Source organism: Nothobranchius furzeri, chromosome 2, assembly GCF_043380555.1.
Source record: "Nothobranchius furzeri strain GRZ-AD chromosome 2, NfurGRZ-RIMD1, whole genome shotgun sequence".
NCBI lineage: Eukaryota > Metazoa > Chordata > Actinopteri > Cyprinodontiformes > Nothobranchiidae > Nothobranchius > Nothobranchius furzeri.
The window spans coordinates 13696701-13714200 of NC_091742.1; the positions used below are offsets into that span (position 1 = coordinate 13696701).

Sequence of the window (17500 nt, forward strand, 5' to 3'; positions counted from 1 at the left end):
GTTGTTATCTTGACGTGTTTCGACTGTCTGCTGCAGTCGTCCCTCAGAGGCAGAGAAAAACAGCTGATAAAAACATGTCACACCTGGTGACACATCTGAGCATGTCAAGTTTAGTAGGGATAAAAACAGCTTTTCCCTTCAACATTACTTCATAACAACTGATGATGATCATTAAAAAAGACATAATGAGCTTAAGTGTATTAAACGTTTCCGGGTTTCTCAACGGTCCTTTTTATTTAGACCCTAACCCTAATCAGTAAGTGAAGGTTTCAGTCCCAACAAACTACGAAAGATTAAGTTTGTCTAAAAAATTCGTCTTGGTGCAGAACCTTACCCACTTTGACCCTGTGCTGCAGCGATAATCCACCTCTCAAGGAATGGTTCACTCACTCTTAGCACATAAAGTTTTGCACAAGCTTGTTAATTAAAGGTGTGGTTTACTGAAATAAAATCTTATTTCTGATTTTAACGGGTCACTCTGGGTGTTTCATGCAGGTTGAACATGAAATAGTCTCCCACACTTATCTCCTGCATTAGCTTCTGATAGAAAACAGACGGTGAAACTCTACGATTAGAAAATTGACAGATCTACATCACACTGTCGCTTAACATTCATGGACTCACCCATCTTGACTCACGACGGGGAAGGCTGTTGTTGGTTTAGCGTCCAGGAAACCGCTAGTAGAAGCTAACCATTAGCATTAGCAACTAGTGTTGTCAAAAAAATCGATACCTAGATATAAACCGATGCTAAAAGTGGTATCTAAATTAGATATTCCATCCCTGTGGTATCGATATTATGGACTATTATACACAGCCTTCTTCAGGTACACCGACACACACGACAGCCAGATGCCGTAAAGCAGCCTCCGCCTCCCAGACAGAAGAAGAAGACGCCGCATGGCTACATTGCAATTTCCCACGCAAGTTGTCTCCGATCCAAGTTTTGTCTGCCAAATAAATAAACAAAAACATAAACAGCGAATTTGGGAGGCGCTTCACAGCCCAACTTAATTAGCATACCAAGTCTGACACGTAGTTGTATATTCGCGCTTATGTGCTTAAAGGAAAACTCCCGTTTATTGCAACCCGGACTTAATTTCTAGCATGCAGTACGTTTGTTTACTCATGCTGACAACTTTGGTGCTACTTGGATTCCCCGGGGTATTTAGATCCATCGGCGAATCACCATCAGCGTATATCCATATAACGGGTGCGGACGGGCACCCATGGTGCAGCCTCGAAATAAGACGTTATCTGCACCAAAACATCTTCATGTCGAAAGGTTTTGTTAGGAATCATTAACATGATTCCCCTGTTCGTTTGGAGCGAGTCTGGGATTTCTAGGCGTGAACAGACTAGCTGCTGCTAATTAACCGGCGCTTTTAATGACGTCACTGCCGCGCGCCAATCTGTTTTTATTAAGATTATCGGTAGATGTACCTTTGTCCTACTATGGAGAAATTCGTTTTCTCCCTTTATTGACCAACAGAGTTGTTCAAAAGTACAGAACAAAACATATGGCATTACATCTTATGACAAAAATGCACCTTAAACAGAGTTTAAGCAGCAAAACATCACTCTTCAAATAGTGTATATATAGTGAGACAATTTATGATTAAAGTGTTAACTTTCGCCAGTTTTTGTATGCACGTTTAAAAAAAATGCTGATACTTGAACGGTTTAAGCACTTTACACACTTAATTCTTAACATTTAATTTTTGCAATATAAATTGAGGAATGTTATTTTTTGAATAAACTTGTTCAATAAATTGGTGTTTTTAAAAAGTATCGAAATCGAGTATCAAGTTTTTTTTCTTCCAGTATCGAATCGAGTTTGAAATTTTAGTACCGTGACAACCCTATTAGCAACACCACCGCACAGCAGAACTCCTCCAGGCTTGTGTTATATTTGGAGATAAAACATCAACATTGCAGAGCAAACAGAGTCAGTGTTAGAGTCGTGTTGCTGTTGGCCAATCAGAGGAGAAGTGTCCAGATATCAGGAAGTAAGACTCCAGATCCTGTCGTCTGAAGCTCAGCTGTGATCTGGCTCACTTCTAGATCCTAAAACAGGCGCACCAGGGCTTTTCGTACCCAGAGTACAACTAAAGCCTAGCTTATGCTTCTGCATCTGTGCAGAGACATGCAACGCCATCATCTGTCCTTGCGAGCCAGCCGGAGAGCCCCTACAAGGACGGACGGAGTCGAGCCCACTTTTCTAAAAATGCGTCAAACGAGAGAGAAGGCAAGCTTGTGATTGGTCAGGTCACTGCGTTCGTCAGGCCGAAGATATCTGCAGACACCAAGCAGACTGAAGAATACCTCACGGAAAAACTCTACAAATATGAACATTTTTTTCACCCGTGACTGGATGAGTAAAAAGTTATGCAGCAACCATTTTATTATGATGGGAAACGTGAGCTTAGAGGTGACTAGCGCATAAGGAGGTGGAGGAGAACGAGGGACTAATTTGTCCGTGTTAGAAGTTTCTGAAATACAACAAACACAATAGTAAATGCACCATCTTGGACGGATGCATGACAGGATACCTCAGAACAGCGCCACGCCTTCTGTTGTCCTGGCGGGGAACTGCTTTGCTTTGCTGTGGAGCTTCTTAGTGGCTGGTGTCAAATTACAAACCAGTGCTGCAGCGTTAGCTTCAGTATAACCTTCCGTCCAACATGACTGACACGTTGCTCCTTTAAACAGTCAACACATAGTTGGTTTCTTTCAGAAGTCTATATTGATTTTGCTTTTTGTGGCTCAGTTTTCAATTTATGAGTAACTTTATTACTTGTTTAACTTTTAAAATGTCAGATTTCACGAACGATCAAACAAACAATCTCTGAGTCTGAGATTAATAAAAATTAATTGACCAAGTACAGATTAATGAGGACGGTATATCTGTGGGCTTATGCAGGTCTAAGATTTGTGTTTGAACGTGTGTGTGTGTGTGTGTGTGTGTGTGTGTGTGTGTGTGTGTGTGTGTGTGTGTGTGCATCGATGGAAACGGCATGTGTGGGCTTCGGCTGTCATGTGCATCTGACATGTGGTTAATAAGGTGTCACCAAAGTGTGTTTGAGATGGGATGCTTTATTCATTCACTTTCAGTAGCTTACATACTCAATTCATCTCCCAGGGAGAGACGGAGGAGGGGGGTGCACAGTGAGGGGGAGGGAGGTAAAGGAGACGGGGAGTTTGGAGGGAATGATCTGGGAGAGACAGAAAAAAGGGGGGAGACATGGGAGGGGGTGAGGGCAAAGGGAGGAGTGGGAATGGTGCAGAAAAGTTAAATGTAAATAGTCAGCTCATTATCCACAGAATATCCATATCAGAATGGAGAACGTGTCTGAATATGTAAACAGCAGAGCAGAGTCATGTTTATTATTCTGCCTGAAGATGGCAGAATCAGGAAGAACAAACCCAAGCTGAAGCCGGCGCCGTGAATATGAATATTAAAGATGTCTCCTAGATGATAAAGCTCTCCCCCGGTCCCCCCGTCAGGCCTCGGCTGTCCCCGCTACCCTAACGCTCCCCAGGCCGGAGTCTCAGATAAAGTTTCGGTCAAGAAAATCAGTGTTTTCTCGTAGGATCTTGCTGATTCACTATGAATACATAAGTAGCTCATGCTTATTTATCTGTAACATCTTTTGGAAAAGGCGAAGAGTCAAAGAGGTGAGGAGTCCTCGCAGCAGGACACGTCGGTCTAAGCGTGAACAGAGAAGCGATCTACAAGCATAAAATATAAAACTCTTGGGTTTAAAAACACTCGATCAGAGCAGAACAGGATTTTTGGGTTTGAGTTACAGCCATCAAAGGGGTTTGAGGGTTACTGGAGATCGTGAACAGCGATCTAGATTTTGTTGTTAGGAAGGTATCACAGTGAAGGAACGGGGATTGCTTGTATTCATGTGGAAGGACAGCAGCCTCATGTTTATTTATTAGAAATCACAAATATCAGATGGGGGATGAGATGGGAATGAGAGCCAGATAGAAATCAAAGAAAAGCAGACATATGTTTATTTTATTTATTGAAAAGTGTGCATACTAAAGATTTGATCCTTCTACAAGATGCTGATGAATATGGACACAGCTGAGATGCGTTGGAAGCATTTTTACTTAGAATATTTTTAATATTTATTACAGTGAAATTAGGACTAGAGGGAAAATGGTGCATGGATGTGCAACAGTCTGCATTGTGTAAAGGATGGATATGTGACAGTAGGACCTGGGTTTAAGCCTGAAAAGTGGCCCGCTGAGAGAAGTGAGCCTCAGTGTAGGTACTCAAGTCCCTAGTCTGCTGACATTTCTAACATGTGGAAGAGAAATGGGCCATTTTCAGGCATGGAAGCTGTCAGGATCAGAGATTGGAAACAGATTTTGTTGGCAGATCAGTGACGAGGGATCCTGAGGGTTGGGACATGAGATTTTCAGTTGATTGTTACACAGAAATGTTTTTTGTTCATTGTAAGTAATCCGTTGACTACTTTACTTGAATTGTGTTTGATGTTTTATGGAAGAAAATATGTTGACTGGAAAACAAGGTAAGCTGAAACTCATCAATAGATCTATCCAGGTATTCCCCATGGCTGTAAAGCAAACGCTTCAGTTTCAGCACAAGTGAAACCTAAAATCTCAGTTATTTACGTCCACAAGCAAATGCCGACAAAGGAGAATTTGCAATTCTCCCACTTGGTCGTAGGTTTAGGACGGAATGGTTTTTGGTGCTGTTTGTTTATTGTGGATAACGGACTAAGCTATAAAAATCCATTATGTCGGATAGATACCTGGCTACGTGTTCACAGGGCCTTAGCGCGTGTGGGTTTGCTAGCTAAGTATCTCATAAACCGCTTGACTTTTTCTTACGACATTTCCAGGAAATTATTTCTAGACATTCATCTAAAACTGATTAATTTTTAGGGTTTACGGTAACCCATAAAAAGTGGCTCCCATAGCTAATTTACCGATATTGAGATAAAATGTGATAGGCTGTCAGCTAAGACCCATGCATAACATGAAATTCAAGAACTAAAGGAACTCTTTCTGCCAACCCCGTTCTTTGGTTCATATTAGGAGTGCAGGAAGATATCGATACACTGAAATATCGCAATATATCGCATTACGATGGTGAATATATTTTTTAAAGTATTGTCAATTTTCTATCTAACATTTATAAGCTAACATTTACCGTATTTCTTTTGTGTGATGCAATTCAATCTATGACTGCTAGGTGGCAGCTATCTTTACCGCCTTCATTCCGACGGAACAACGCCTGGCCTGAAGTACATCAGTCGTCTGGATTTTAGTATTGGGAAATATCATATCTCCCCTGTATGGTGATGCATATAGTGATGCCAGAGTCTTACCAATACACACCCACGCCTTTTTCCTTTACCTGTCCTGCCCTGGCAGTTAGGGCAGACAGAATGGTTGATCCGGGTGCCATAATAAGTCAGAGCAGTGTTCCTCGACAGCAAAAGGGAAGTGGGATATTCCTCCTGTTGCGCAGTAGCGTTTATTATGTTTGTGGCACCTTAGCTCGTGCAGTGGGGTTCGAGTGTGTAGTACACAAGTGTGCAAATAATTGCCGAATTGAGACTGGGAGCATTGCCTGCGGCGATGCTGGTCGCTGTGAAACTTTTTTCAAAAACCTTTATTAACAACTTTCAAACAAACAACAAACCAATTATTAGAAATAAATTTCACTTCGTTGTTGCTTTGTCTAAAACATTGAAAGCATCAACTAATCGTCTTAAAATGAACAAATTTGATTATAAAATACATATTTTCAGAAAAGGAACTTGAGCCATTTCTCCCACAGCAGTGACTTGTGGGTAATTCCCTTGCCCGAGGTCCACATCGCTGCAGACTTGGGTGAAGTGCAGATTAAGGGTGCAATGGGGGTGTAGTCAATGGAGGGACAACAGTACACAATAAATCAACAACAGACAACAAATACAAAGGCAGGACCAAACAGGGTCTACAAGAATAAGTGAAATACGTTTCTCACCAATACACCCCCGTACTCACCTTGTCAGTGGCCTAGTGATGGAGGATCCTCCCTTGGACTGGGAGATCAAGGTTCAAATCCCGGTCTGGTCATACCGACGACTTTAACAATGTGACCCAAAACCTCCCTGCTTGACACTCAGCTTTAGGGGGTTGGATTTGAAGGTTAAACCACCAAATAGTTCCTGAGCGCAGCCACCGCTGCAGCTCTCCGCTTCCCACTGGGATGGGTCAGATGCAGAGATGTAATTTCACCAGTGTGTGATGATGACTAGGGGACTTTAATGGGACTTTACTTGAAACTCCAATTTTTGGTAAGGACCCAAGATGTTAAAAGGGTCAAAAACTCAAAGGGCGATTTGAATCACTGTGTCATAGTCTTTGGAAAAACAACGGTAGCCGTAAGCTTCAAACACCAGATGGATGCATGATGGCAAGCAGGAGCGCTGCCATTACAAGTTTTATTGTAAATAAATAACAAGAGAAGTCCAACTGTGTTCTTGTGTGTGTGTGTGTGTGTGTGTGTGTGTGTGTGTGTGTGTGTGTGTGTGTGTGTGTGTGTGTGTGTGTGTGTGTGTGTACGTATTTGTCACTTTGGGTTTGGTCAAACACGGGCTTTAATAGAGCCATGCCCCCTGGTTCCTACGGCGACAGAGTGCATCATCACGCTGGTTCACACTCACACACACACACACACACACACACACACACACACACACACACACACACACACACACACACACACACACACACACACACACATCATGCCAACTTGCATTACACACAACTGATGGCCTAAAAATCTCTAGCAGTATTACTGTCACACAAGTAACAAACACATGCATCAGACCTACAGCTGGACTCAATTCATGTCTTCGACCTGTGATGGTTTCAGATGTGGCTTTTCTACTTTTTAGGACATCTTGTGCTTAAAAGCACAAATGCTGTTTTTTTATATATTTTTTTCAAGTAATTGTGACGTGGGGCTCGAGGCGTTGCAGAAGACCCACTGCAGTTGCAACAATAATGTACACACACACACACACACACACACTTTTCTGTGAGGTCAGGTGTCCTTCAGCAAGTTTCCCGGTGATGTCAGCAGCAATTTGGGTAAGCTAAACTTTATTGACAAGGTTGCTGACAATGGTCAACAAAGAAGAACGTGCCTCATGGGAGCAAGTCTTCCTGCCCTCTTTTCTCTCGTCTTTTCTTGTGTTTGTGTCGTATTCTATATAAATAACTTTTCTGCTTTTTCATTAAACTTAAATAAGAAAATCCATCAAAAGATCTTCAAATGAAAGGCATTAAACAGAAATGAATCAGACATGTGGGTTGGGTCCCAGTTTTGATTTGTTTTGTTTTTGTCATTTACATTCGACCCAAAAACTGATGAAATGATCAGAACACGTGATTAATAATAAACAAGGATGGTGACAACAAACCCAACATGACATATTTGGATAACATCACTTATGATGTGTTTTTTTAGGTTGTCTCTGCAAATGACAAATAAAATCGTTCCTACGCGTGTTTCATTTTTACTTAATGACCCAGATTTCACTTTTATTCGTGCATTATGTACCTAGAAGCTTTTAAATGCAACACACAGTGTTTTTATTGGGTTGAATGTTTTTTTTTATTCTGGAAATAATCATCTGAGTTTTTACTTTGTTTTTTTTTACTCATTGCTCAATCATCAAGTTGTTTACTTAGCTCATCTGATAGTGTTGCAAGCTGACATGTTGTTGACGTCGTTGGTTTTTCTGAAGTCGGTTCAACATTCATTATCTGAATTCAGCTCTGTGTGTGTGTGTGTGTGTGTGTGTGTGTGTGTGTGTGTGTGTGTGTGTGTGTGTGTGTGTGTGTGTGTGTGTGTGTGTGTGTGTGTGTGTGTGCGCGCTGTCAAACTTCACTATTTCATCTGTTGCTAAACAGACTCTTCCCAGCATGAGCCTCCTGACAGCCAGATTCAGCACACGCATCCACACGAAGAAAAAAAGGCGTCAACAATGCAAAAATAACTACTATTGAACAAACACACACACACACACACACACACACCGTATCACAACGGCACACGTTTTTAATTTAGATAATATGGTTGCCACTTTGTTTTGTGACTGACGTTAGCAAAACAAAAATATGTTAAAATGTTTTTTTTCTTTTGAAGACGACGATGCTTCCTGTTTGGGTCCCAGGAATTAATCGATACGACCTGCTGTATATTGGAGAGACCGTGTCTACATTTGTGTGGAGAGTGATTAATACACTGATGTGGTTGTGTGTGCATTTCTCATGTTTGATGAATCTGCGGTGTGCCGTGGTTTATGGTTGTCGGCTACAAATCTGTAACCATTTGCTTTGATCTGACTGACCATCATAATTCCATTACTGTTATGTTTATGTCCACACACACACACAGTGAGATTTATCTTGTTACTCCGTTCTTGCCCATCGATAAATCTAAGATAACAATGACCAGAGGTCTTCGGGCGTCTCTCTTTATATTAACCCGGTTCTAATTTAACTGTGAAGTAGACCACAAATCCCAACCAGAGTCCTGGCGTCTCGGCTCCGATCTCCCCAATCTCTGCAGAGTGATTTTTTGCAGACATACTGGGGAGTGAAGGGTAAATATCATTCTCACAAATCAGAGCTGGTAGGTGGATGCTGCAGCGGTTGCAGGGATAAGCGGGCTCGTCGGGTTACAATGCAGATTTATCAGGATTTACTGGAGGAGGAGTTCTTGGAGCGCATTCAAGCACAACTTATTCTCGGAATACTTATGAATACACCTACAGTCTTAAAGAATAACAAACTTGTGATGTAATTCATTACATCACTACAAATACTTCTTTACAGAGTATTTATCTGTTAGCTGACTTTTTACTTCTGCTCCTTGAATGTTTATGCAGTTATCTGAGCTTTCTACTTCTTACATTGTAAAGCTACACTGTCGTAAACAGCCCTGCAGCAGCATGCTGTAGCTAACACTAACAAGCTAACACTAACATGAGCAACAAAGCCAGGTCACAATCAGGCCATGATTTTGTAGCCTCCTTTAGCTCCCTCCAACTAGTGTAGGCCACGCCGATATTCACTCCGGTTTTAGCTCTTTGCGTCACCTACAAAGACGTTACTCTTTCACTTTTACTTCCAGGCTCTGCCATGATGCCAGCAGAAAAATTCTTCATCATGTGCTTTTGTGTTGTTGAACTTAAAAAGCTAGCTGCTAACCTTTATACTAGCTGCTAGCACAGAGACCAGCTACTGCCATAAGAAGCTGAAGATGTTTTTTTTTCTGTCGAGTGAAGAACCCAAAATCTTGCGACAAGTCACCGTCACAAAGAAGGAGTCAAAAATAAAATCTTTGGTAAAAAGAACTAGGGCCCGATCGGCCGATTTTGGGATCATTAACAGTATCGGCTATCGGCCAAAAAGACAGCCGATATTGCGCTACCTTTCCAGCAGATGGCGCCAGCTTTATGAACTCGTGTTGTGTGGCTCTACTCCTTTGAACTTTGAACACATATTATTGTTTTGGAACTTTTTTTATACTTATTTATAGGGATGCACCGATACCTCTTTTTTTTCCAAACCGATACGATACCGATACTTGGATCTGGGTGCTCGCCGATGCCGAATACCGATACCGATACTTCCACCACACAAAAACATGCAATGATTTGGAATACAGATTTTATTTTCTTCTCTGCTTTCAACAGGAAAATACTGTGAGGTAGATAAAAAGTAAAATATATGAATGGAAATCATCACAAAACTAAAATATTAGGTGAACAGAAATGACAATTTACAGTGAAGCCATTTTCAAGCAACTGCATTGGTATCGGTTAACTTTTACCGATACCGATACTGGTGTTGGTATTGGTATCGGCACAGATACCGATACCAGTATCGTATCGGTGCATCCCTACTTATTTATGTTTCTTATATGCAATTATTTCCTGTCCAGGGTGAATAAGTTCACCAAGTTAACTTCCACAGAGTGTTACTTTGTTGCAAAGCACAAGTATTACATTTTATTTATTGCTGCATTTTTATTATTTTAATATTCTTATAGGGATCTTCTGTCCCTAAACTTGTGTGTGTTGTTAGATTCCCCAGAGTTGGCTAAGTCAGAAAAAGTATTTTGTAACCAGTTGTTTTAGCATACAGCAATGGAAGGGAAGGCTTGCATTCACCTACATAAAAACACTACAATGTGTGTGAATTCAGTTACATAGTTTTATGCTAAACTAAGAAAACCAACTGCTGCCAGGTCATATTGGGCTGGTTATAAAATGCTTTTTCTGACTTGTCTAACTCTGGGGAATCTTAACAAGACACAATTTTACTGAGTGGTGGAATATTCCTTTAAGTTAAAATGTATTTGTGGAAACCAAAGTTTACAAGAAAAAACTTGAATGTTAGATTTATGCTGTGACTGAGTTTGTGTGTTCTGCTGTTTTTGAGATCTGCTAAATAAATCTCATTTGCATTACTTGGAAACCCTAGTGAGTATTGAGACAGTTCTTTGGTGTGTAAGAGAGAAACAAGTTTGCATCAAAAAGGCAGAGAATGAAGGGTTTAAGCTTAAGAACATTTTTTATTTCTTTTTTTTGTGAGGGAGATTTATCGGCCATTATATCGGCTATCAGCCTTTGTTAAAAGTTTTAAATCGGTATCGGTCCCAAAAAAAAAGCATATCGGTCGGGCCCTAAAAAGAATTGATTGTATGGATCACAGCTATGATTAGCGCTTCAGGACATTGTTTTTCAAAATAAAATGCAGTGTTAGTTTTTACCAGACATTAAAAATGAGGCTGTTTACACAGCTTAGTTGTTTGTCACAGATAAATATTAGTAGTAGTAATTCTGTCACTAATCACTGATGATGATGATGATGATGATGATGATGATGATGATGATGAGAAATGATTCTGCCCGACGACAAAAATAAAATTGATCAATAGCATCACGCTTTATCGTTTTTAATCCCTCTTTCATCTCGTTCTCTCCTCAGAGCCCCCACACCCTATCGCCCCACCCCAGCTGTTAGGTGTCGGACCCACATACTTGCTGATTCAGCTCAACGCTAACTCCATATTTGGTGACGGACCAATCATACTCAAAGAGGTCTGTTACCTGTGAGAGGGCAAAGATGAACATCGTCCATGAACGTGAATGATTTCTGATTACAAGCAGACCCTTGAAAATGGTTTACAACATTTTTGCTTACTTCAGGTTGAGTACCGGATGACATCAGGCAGCTGGATAGAGACCCACGCTGTGAATTCTCCCAACTACAAGCTGTGGCACCTGGATCCGGACACGGAGTACGAGATTCGAGTGTTGCTGACTAGACCAGGAGAGGGCGGCACGGGCAAGGCGGGACCACCGCTCATCACACGCACCAAGTGTGCAGGTAAGACAGCAGCGCTGCTGTGAAATATGGCTGAAAAGGTAAAACGAAGAAATGTTTGCACAATGAGCTGAGATGCAGGAGTAGAATTGGAAAGAAAGGATCAGTCTGGATGCTCAGTCATCTGAAAGAAATCTATGATTACAACTCTGGAGCTTTTCTACACCTTTTATCCCGCTTTTCTTCTCTCATTCCTTCTGTCTCCGCTGCCACTCCTCCCTCTATACATCTCCCCGCTTCATTCCCACTCGCCGCCTTTCCCCCTTCCCTCTCTGCCCTCATCTTTCTGGCTCTCTGTGGATCAATAGACGGAGGGCAGAAACTCTGTCTGACATTTGTAGAAATAAACGACTGAAATATAAACACAGCCAGCCTGGGGGGGGGGGGGGGGGGGTAGAGAGAGACGGCGCAGGCAAAGAAAAAAGGTTGATATGAAAGAGAGAGACAGAAATAAAAGCAATGAGCCTGAATGAAAAACAGAGGAATGATGAAAAACAATAAGGCAGGAAAAGAACGAGAAGAGAAAAAAGGAGCAGGGCGAGAGAGCGAGAGGCGAGAAAATGATGAAACTGGAGAATAAAAATGAAGGAGATGAAGACTCATAACTACAACGCCTGACGGATGTGTGCCAACCTCTGAGTGTGAGAGGGAAATGTTCTGGTTTGTGTCCTCTCGTTTATTGACAGAGTGGAAGTCACAGACTTGTTTTATTGAACCGTTTCCTGTTTAACAGGAAGAGGAAATTAATCTCGTCTTCATCCAAGCTGGAGCACATCTGCATCAAAAGCATCACTTGATTGTAACCTTATCTCCTCAGCCTCCATCGGGCCCTGCAGGAGCTGCTAATCACTCGTTTTAATCAAATCTGCAGTGTTCAAGCAGGGAAACGTCTAAAACCTGCAGGAATCCGGCATTAGTAAATGGCCTGTATTTGTATAGCGCCTTCGAGTCCTGGAACCCCCCCCCCCAAGGCGCTTTACAACACAATCAGTCATTCACACACTGGTCGGGATGAGCTACGATGTAGCCACAGCTGCCCTGGGGCACACTGACAGAGGCGAGGCTGCCGAGCACTGGCGCCACCGGTCCCTCCGACCACCACCAGCAGGCAACGTGGGTTAAGTGTCTTGCCCAAGGACACAACGACAGCGACAGATTGAGCGGGGCTCGAACCTGCAACCTTCCAATTATGGGGCGAGCACTTAACTCCTGTGCCACCGTCGCCCCACCACGGCGGTTAGTGATGCTAACACACCCCTGCTATCACTACAACATGCTAAGAAAAGAGTCTAGTGTAGAATTAAGTTGAACGCTATGCTAATCACTTGGCTCCAGTAAACAAAAGTTAAATGCAGTCAGGCTCTTCCATAGCTATCTTGAAGTTTACAGACTGACATTTATTTAGTGCAGGTCAAGTTAGCATTCATGCTAGGTCAGCGTGCTAAGCTGCCTGTGTTTCCTCACAGTGCATGCTGGGAACTGGGGTGCATTCTTGTAGACGGGTCAACGCTCTAGACCAGGGCTATTCAATTCCTGGCCTGGAGGGCTAGTGTCCAGCACATTTTAGTTATAACTCTGCTTCAACACACCTAATTTCAGTCAGCAGGTGATTAACAGGCTTCTGCAGAGCCTGATGAGCTGCTGCACAGGTGATTCAACCACTGAAACATGTGTGTTGGAGCAGAGGAACCACAAAAATGTGCTGGATACCGGCCCTGGAGACCCGGGATTGAATAGCCCTGCTCTAGACTCACGTAATGATTTGTTTTGATGTAGACGCCAGGGGAGGGGCTTAGGGGAAATATAAATTATGAAAGATTATCTACTTTATTTCCGAGTCAGATCGTCACATTTAAGCATTTTTGAAGTTGAATGTTTAAACAACGTACCCCAGATTTTAGCTAAGGCAGTTGTTTGAGTTGTACTTTTTCCAGATCCCTCATTTTCTTTAGTCTCATTCTAATGGCTGTAAACGGTTAACATTCTGCGCCAATTTACTCTCTAATCAACATAGGCACCAGCTTTCTACGGCACGAGCAAGATTCACTTATTTAAAAGAGCCGGTTCACTGAGAAACTGTTTTTTACTTATTATTTTTTGAAAATGATCAGTAACTCTTGAGTGTTTCATGCAGGCTGAACATGAATATAGTCTCATACACCTGTGTCCTGCAGTAGCTTCTGATAGAAAACAGACGGTGAAACTCATTGTCACTAACATTCATGGACTCACCCATCCTGACTCACGATGGGGAAGGCTGCTGTTGGTTTAGCATCCAGGAAACAGCAGAGAACGTCTCAGCTAGTAGAAGCTAACTGTTAGCATTAGCAACTCCACCACACAGCAGAACTCATCCAGGCTTGTGTTATTAGTGGAGATGAAACATCAACGTTGGTGAGCGAACAGAGTCAGTGGTAGAGTTGTGTTGCTGTTAGCCAATCAGAGCAGAGATGTCCAATTATCAGGAAATAAGACTCCAGATCCTGTCATCTGAAGCTCCTTTCGCCTCCGGCTGACTTCTTCGTCCTCAAACCGGCGCACCAGAGCTTTTGTTCCCCAGAAAACACATTACATTACAACTTATAATTTTAAAGTTTGAATTCTGGCTGAAATAATCTCCCTCCATGGGAAGATGATGGCCAACCAGCTGAGAAACTCAGTTATCTGAGGATAGTTCAGAAATGAGCCACTGGTATTCAGCATCAAAAGGCAATCTAGACGTCTGCCTCCAGGTGGCATCCATCTGGAGGTTTCCCGCACTTGGATAGGAGACACCAATGCAGACCCACAACTTTCTGAGGGGAACAACATGTCTCGTCTTTCTTGGGAAAACCTTGGACTCCATGAAGATCTGGGGTGCATCACTGAGGAGAGGAAGGGCCATAACACGTCTCCATCCTGCTTTAAGGGATACACTAGTTAATGAAATTACTATGTGGCCTTTAGCAATTTAACAGCTGCTAGAGACGACTGCAGATGTATTAAAAACACGAGTAAAGTTTACCTTTAAAGTCAACATTATTGCATGATATTAGTTTGCATTAATCATGTGTGCATGAATATCCTGGACCGGAGTAAGAACACAGTTTTGCTGTAAAAGGAGAAACTTTTCCAACCTCCTGCAGCCTCACCTGATGGCCTGATGTTAACCTGACATTTGAAAAGAGCCCTTGAGAGTGTTGGAGGCGTGGAGAAGTGAGTACAGAATGATCAGTGGCAAACGGCTTCCTTCTGCACACACAAATGTACGATAACAAGGTGACCCAACCCCCAAAAGTAGACCTATGAGTTGACCCAGGGTCAAAGTTAACCAGCACCTTGTTCTAGCTTTACCACGCTGACTACGTTTGCTGCTTTTAAAACACCCGTTGGCTTTTTTGTTTGTGTGAAACACGATGTTCGAATGATAAACACACCAACTGGACCCGGTTAGTTGAAATGGAAAATGCAGCATGCATGGTTATCAGCTGGTAATGACACTAAATGGTTATTAACGCTCTCCTCCGATTCAGGTTTTTTTTTTTATCTCTGAAGCCATATTTTCGTGCCCGCTCCCACTCACATGCAAATGTAAATCACCTTTAGAGTGTTATTAGGTATGTTTGTTATGAGACCGAAAGCCACACAGGCACGAGGCAGAAGATGTTATTTAAATGTTAATTATCCCTTTGCCTTCTCTGTTTGGTTATGTCTGTCTGATGCCACCACCTGTAGTTTTCTGGATATTTAATTTGATAGAACACCGAGGACACAGAAACGCACTCGCTCGGGCAATATGTGCTTCAAATATGACTCGTTTAACTGGAAAACAACTTTCTGAGTAGAAAGAAGAGAAAATATTTTACATTTTCTGTTTCTTCTGTCGTCTGTTTCCCTCTCTACTCTGTTTTCTATTTCTACGCTCTATCGTTCTCTCCACTCCGACTCGTCTCCAATTCTCTTCTTGGTGATGTATTGCTCTTGTCTGAAGGGGGAAAAATAATCAACTTGAAGTGAAGGCTAGTGTGTGTGTGTGTGTGTCTGTCTGTGTCACTGGAGAAAATGATGAAGTAGCTTTTAATCCAAATCCCGTATTTTCTGCGGAAACCTCTTGGTCATGGCAGGTTACACACACAAAAACCACAGTCACACACTACAACACACACTAGTACAAATGTGCAAGCGCACATTTTCACGTATGTTGGACAAACTCAGCACCACATAGATTTAGTGAAGAACAAACTGGACATTTTCAGACACACGAGCACAGATGTCATTAGAACCTTGCACCGTACTGCATATAACACACACACACACACACACACACACACACACACACACACACACACCACACACACACACACACACACACACACACACACACACACACACACACACACACACACACACACACACACACACACACACACACACACACACACACACACACACACACACACACACATCGCTTGGAGCACTGTAACAAACTCACAGATTCCACTTTCGTGCCCTCTTTAGACTTTTATTCAGTGTTTCAGAAGCTAACTTGTAAGAGTTGGAAATGCTACATTTGCCCTAATTGGACAGTTCAACTCATCTAAGACACATGTGTCAGACACAATGCTCCGCGGGCCACATCTGGCCCACAGAGCATTTTTATGTGACTCGCGAGATAAATATCAAAAATATATTAAAACTCACCTGATGGCCGATTTTACCGCAAAGACTACAACTCCCATGATGCTTTGCGGCATTAGCGCGGAGCCGAAGCGCCCCCTCCTTTGTGTTTTTTCCAGCGTCTGCAGCTCCGCTGTCTCGGACAAACTAAACACTCCTCTCACTCAGCGCCGAATTTACTCAGCTATTTGCCGACGTTGAAGCCCAGAAACGGAGATTTTAACCGCTCAGTAATGTTTTCACAACTGAAAGAGAAAATTTTCAAACTAACTTCCAGACAGAGCTGATATAACTCCAGCGAGCAGCAACACGCTCAAACCAGCATGACTCTGTGGCTGCTGTAGTCGTTGTTTTTCCTCCCCGACACACAACAACGTGGTCAAGCTGCTCAGACATGTTCATCAGCACAAACCTATGTGAGCAGCTGTTGTCATCTAATGTTGTCATTATTATGATGAAGATGAACAAAACAACAGGAGTCTCCTCCTCAGCTCAGATCAGCCCCATGATGCAGGTATCTGGCTGGAACAGGTGAGCATCACAGTAAACCAGTGGAGCAAACTGAGCTTTAAATATTTAGGTTTTATGCTCTTTTTCTGCTCCAAAACATGAAAATTAACAGGTGAGATGTTGCATTTTCATTTAAGATAAAATGATATTTTTATTTTGTTGTTGGCCCGTGAGAAAAGATTTAACCTACAGAAAAACAGGAAGTGGAAAGGCTGCAGATAGATGAATAGAATAGAAAATCCCTTTATTGTTCCTCAGTGGGGAAACCTAGACGTCACAGCAGCGATGACACTTATTACAGGAGAAAAAAGGAGAATAAAAAATAAGAAAAATTAAGAAACAACAAGAAAACATAAATCCTGAATAGATTTTTAAAATGCTGAATATACCACAAGTAATGAATACCACTGATGCGTTTTATTTCAAATGGACTTGCTCGTGTGTAATTTGGTTATTCCACATTCAGTGTTAATGCAAAAATAAGTTTTTGCAAAAATATTAAGTTTTGCCGCAACTTCGTCCCAGAGTTTCATTTTGGCCCAGTGTGAATTTGAGTTTGACACCCCTGATCTAAGATGACATAACATCCCAGTTAAAATAATCATCTTTAGTGATTATGAACATAAAATTGTAGGTTATCACCAACAAAGTAAAATAATGTCTTACTTGCTCCAAACTAGTGTATAATATGTTTGTCTTTCTTGATAATGCAAAGAAACGAGACCATTTTAAAGACAGCATAAACACAAGAGCTCCTTTTTATTAATTAATTTAGAGCAGCTCTGCCTCAGTGTTCCTTTTTTATATTTAACAGAAGATTCTGCATGTTACTGATTTCTGTAATGTAATTTATTTTATTCAGTCATCAAAGTAATTCATGTGGACAGAAACATCCTGT

General features: G+C 41.9%; 1 protein-coding gene across 20 annotated transcripts in view; it reads left to right on the forward strand.

The window, feature by feature from the left end:
- Window positions 1–17500, forward strand: part of LOC107377831 (protein tyrosine phosphatase receptor type K) — a 148950-nt gene that overhangs the window by 85017 nt on the left and 46433 nt on the right. For all 20 annotated transcript variants that reach the window (XM_015947708.3, XM_015947711.3, XM_015947710.3 and 17 more), the window contains 2 exons: window positions 11038–11150; window positions 11259–11439. In XM_015947708.3, the coding sequence (XP_015803194.1) occupies window positions 11038–11150; window positions 11259–11439 (294 nt within the window). The remainder of the gene's footprint in view (window positions 1–11037; window positions 11151–11258; window positions 11440–17500) is intronic.